Source organism: Phyllobates terribilis, unplaced genomic scaffold (assembly GCF_046119375.1).
Source record: "Phyllobates terribilis strain yellow unplaced genomic scaffold, ASM4611937v1 Scaffold_4040__1_contigs__length_65999, whole genome shotgun sequence".
Lineage (NCBI taxonomy): Eukaryota > Metazoa > Chordata > Amphibia > Anura > Dendrobatidae > Phyllobates > Phyllobates terribilis.
Genome location: NW_027366792.1, coordinates 18,242 through 22,811, shown reverse-complemented (window position 1 = coordinate 22,811; position 4,570 = coordinate 18,242). Strand labels below are relative to the sequence as shown.

Here is a 4,570-nt window from a genome sequence, read left to right as displayed (position 1 = left end):
TTTTATATGTCATGGAAAAAACATGCCTGATTTCTTGATCGATGAATTGAAAATCTGAATTGGTTTTGTGTGTCATGTAATAAATTGATTTTTCCTCCTCTCTTCGCGTTCACTATAAATATTGTTTTTATTTTTCTTTCTCCTTCTTAATTAGTTATAAGGTGGTTGAAGATAATTCGGTTTTCTTAGTTAATGGTGTTTTATAGATGTTTTTTACAAACTAAGAGTTATCTCACACAAAATATACAAGATCTTTACATATTATTTCAAACTTATTCGGCGAAATTCCTATTAAAAAGTTCTAACCAACTCTATTCATTTCAAATACATGGCAAATAAATCACCTCAGACCACTTGGTTTAGATTAAATTATCTTTTAATTTACACCGTATTTTGTATTATGGCAAAAAGCTCCAACAAAAATGTATGCTTATATGTGTAAAGCTTCATAATAATTGAGTAATATGCATGTAAAGTTATTGACATATGCACAAAATATTTTCATGTGAATCTATACTTTCATCTGTCAGTTTATACATATTCATAATATAAGTGCATACACAGACAAGTTATTTGAGTAATAACATAAACAAGACATTTACACTCAATATGTTGTGGTTGATTGATCGATTTTGATAAATTATTTTTTAACAAACATTACAAAAACTAAACCAAGAAGGTACATATATATTTCAATATTTTAATTTTAGTAGAGGGGACTAACCACAACCAGTTAAAAAAAGGATAGAAGAAAAATAAATATACAATTTCTACTCATAATAAAAGTATATTGTACATAAATTATACTCCTTCATCTCATAGTGTTCGGCATATTTTTCAAAATAATAATGTTCGTGATTTCTCTCAGTATATAATAAAAATATAGTTATAACTTAAGTGTGATCTTATTTAATTTATTTCAGTTAATATTTTAACAATAAAAAATGTATATTTACCATCATACAACTGGATATCTTAACAGCCAAAATATACATCAATAAGCATAAAATATCAATAAAATAGAAATAGAAATAGAACGGAGGGAGCATAGTACTTCTTTTGTTCTTGAGTTACTCACTATTATTTGAGGAAGATATGGCATACAAGAAAATTAGAATGTGACAATCTTAATTAAAAATAAATCATAAAATCACAATTTCATGAAGGTGAACAGAAAAAAAGAAAGAAAAAAAGATGAGACTAGTGTGTATTCAGTATTCACAATTGGAAATCAAGCACAAGTAACCACACCTAGCGTCTTACACTCCAGAATTACTGTAAAAAAAAACAGAATAAAAAAAGAAAACAGATGACTGAACTGAACTGATTGTCTGATTTGTTTTTTATTCCTCTGAATCACCAATTTCCCTGCCCTCTGACCCTCACCTTATTTATGTTGCAAAAAATAAACAAATTATACCCAGAATTCTAAAAACAGGCAAAAAAAACCCAAAGACTTGTAAAATTAAATACCCAAAAAAGGAAAATGTATAGCCCCACTGTAACAACACGCAGTAACCTTGCAGTTACCGATCCGGTAGAAATCTGTCTCCCCCACTTTCGGTAAATGCACCATTTTACCAACACCGGAATCTCGGCCTCTCCGCCGCCGTCTCCTTTATCCCACATCGACTTCCACGCCGATCTTGTCTGTGTATAGCACCTAGAAATTTACCTGATCCCAATTATTATTTAATTAAATCTCTCTCTTGATCCATTAAATATCTTCAACTCGTTTCCATCGCCGACGTAGCACCGCCGGCATTGCTGTTGTTGGCCACAATCTCATAGCCTCCCTCCATATCATCGTCGTCATCATACTCATCATCATCGTCTTCATCATCGTGATCCAAGTTTTCGTTCGGATCGTGTAGCGGCCACTGTTGCTCCGGTTGAACCGATATTGGCGGTAGAGTAAGCTGCTTCGGCTTCTTCTCCCTGTATAACGCCTCGAGCTGGCTGTAATAAGGGCAAGTTTTCGAATCCTCCCGCCTTCTCTTGTTGTTTTCCTTCACCTTCTTGAAGTATTTGTTTATATTCTCCCACTTCTCTTTGCATCTCTTGGCGTTCCGGTTGTACCCCAACTTCTTCATCTCGCCGGAGATCTCCTCCCATAATGCTCCCTTAGGGCCATTCTCCTGGTATCTGTGATCCATATTAGTCCTCAGTTTAATCAACGCGTCAATCTCCGATTTCGGCCACCGTGACGAGCTCCCGCCGCTACTCGGATCTGATCCACCATTACTCCGGTTCTTCGTCGCCATTGCTACCGGAGTTGTGAAATTCGTTTCCGTTGGTTGCGAGACGGGAGCAGATTGCGGCGCCGGAGTAGTCGGAGTTGGCGGTGGAGGAGGTTGGGACGACTTGACGAGGAGGTTGGCTGGAATTGGGATCTGCTTCTGATCGGAAAGCTTCTGGAGGAAGGCGACCAGAGCGGCATCCTTGGCGGCTATGGCGGATCGCTCTTGGACGAGGACATCGTGTTCGCGTTTCAGTCTTGCTAACTCCTGAGCCTTCCAAGCTTCATCCCTAACCCTCCGATCATTCTCTCTCTTCTCGATAGCTTCCAGAAACTTCCTCTGGAGATCCTCTTGCTTCTCCATCACATCCCTTGCTAGCTTCTCGAAGAAGCCTTTCCACTTCCGCTTTCTCTTAGATCTACTCATCCCTTTCATCACATCTTCATCCGACGATGTCGACGACGAGGACGACGGAGTTCCCGATGTCGAGCTCGGGAAATTCATCGGATTCGCATTTTTCGCAGCTTGCAGCGCCGGCACGTGATGGATCGTCGGTGCCGGACTCACTACCGTCGGGACGAGCGGCTGCGTGGCCGATAAAACAGTACTTGTCACCTGTGGCTGAGTAATTGAAATCGTATTAACAGCCGGAGTTGTTGGCGGTTGAGGTGGCCGAGGTGGCATTGCCATTGCGATTGGAACGGCGCCGGACTCAACCGGCGGGAGAAACGACGGTGAGGAATTGGCGGCCTCCAGCGCTTCCAATTGGTCGAAGAATCTGTAGGTTTTGCCGTCGGATTTGCTGGATCGACCGTCTTTCGTGCGCTTGTGGTACTTGTACACGTTCTCGAATTTCTCTCTGCACTTTTTGGCGCTCCGGCGAAATCCCGACTCCGCCATTTTCCTGATTCAAATTTCGACGAAAAAGTTTAAGCTATGAACTTGCTGCTTCAAACAATAGATGAGTTGAACCTTCAAAGATACTTACATTCAGCATTTATTTTCAACCATTACAGGTACATAAAATTACACAATTCATGAACCAATTTTTACAGCAATGTCTTGATACGAATGATGAAGATAATAATACATTACAAAATTAAATGTACAAATCTGCATCATCCGAACGACATCAATGGCGATAAAAGAAAAAATAAAGGTAAAAATAAAGAGAGAGAAAAGGTAAAGAAAGATTTGTAGCAAGCAAGGAGACTTGGCACGTACTCCGTATAAACAAGAAATGAATCTTTTCTTGCGTGATTAAATCCGTTTAATTCACACTGAATTCGAACTGTAACTGATTTTTACATAGTTCATGATATTCATTAGCAGGAAATAAATTGAACAGCAAGCGAGGACAAATTAGCTGGTGAGAAATTCAATTGTTGAAATTGTTGCATGTTACTTGCCAGCTCGGAGAGGATAGATATCGAGCAAGATAGATAATATAAAAAGCTAGAAGACGAAGAATCGAATGCTTCACAAGAACACTTGCTTGCAAGCTGTAATTGCACTTTGAAGTCAAAACAAATTGGATAGGGACTAGCTATACGGTAAAACTGCCGAATCGGAAAAGTGATTTTTATCCAAATTCGTTGATTGAAGAATCAAAAACAAAATCAGCTTCATCAAATCAATACCAATTCAAAGAAATAGCTAATCGATTCCCCTTTTCTGATGCGATAAACATGAAATTTAAATCTAACCTTGAAATCTCCTCCCAAAGAGGACCTTTGTGGCTTGAATCACGGAAAACGGCGTCCATGTCCGACCTAATCTGCAGCAGAGCTAGCGTTTCCTGCCTCGGCCACCGACTACCGCCGCTTCCTCCGCCGCCTGATTCCTCTCCTCCACCGCTTCGACCTTTACTCTCTTCGTCTCTGATAGGTACTATTGCAGAGCTCGGTTCATGAGCTCCGCCGGCTCTATGTGCTCCGTTGGCTGCCGGTGAAGCTTCTCCGGTGGTAGAAGTTTCCGCTCCTGGCTGTAGCATGGATCCGAATGCGCAAATCATTGAAGAATTCAACTGAATTGGATTAGCTTAGTTAAGCTAAGGTATATGCGGCTATGGCGTTGGGGTTTTTCTCCCTACGCAATGCCTCCTTCTCTCTCCTCCAGCCCCAATTACAGCTGATAAATATGGAAAATGCAGAAATAAAAATAGCTCTCCGAAAATGCAATAGCACCAGCAAAAGATCGGGTGAATTCATTAATATATGAAAAAGAAGGTGTTCTAAACGCTGGAGATGAGGATGATGTCTTGCGGTGCGGTCAAATTATTATATTTATGTTTATTAGTATAAATACTTCATTTGTCTAAAATAAATTAT

General features: G+C 39.6%; 1 protein-coding gene across 1 annotated transcript; it reads right to left on the bottom strand.

Moving 5' to 3' along the window:
• Window positions 1-1,727: 1,727 nt before the first annotated feature.
• On the bottom strand, window positions 1,728-4,233 carry LOC141248752 (uncharacterized). The gene is made up of 2 exons (XM_073669436.1): window positions 3,947-4,233; window positions 1,728-3,144 (listed from the first exon to the last, which is right to left on the bottom strand). Exons 1-2 carry the CDS (start codon window positions 4,231-4,233, stop codon window positions 1,728-1,730), a joined length of 1,704 nt encoding a protein of 567 aa, XP_073525537.1.
• Window positions 4,234-4,570: the final 337 nt, after the last annotated feature.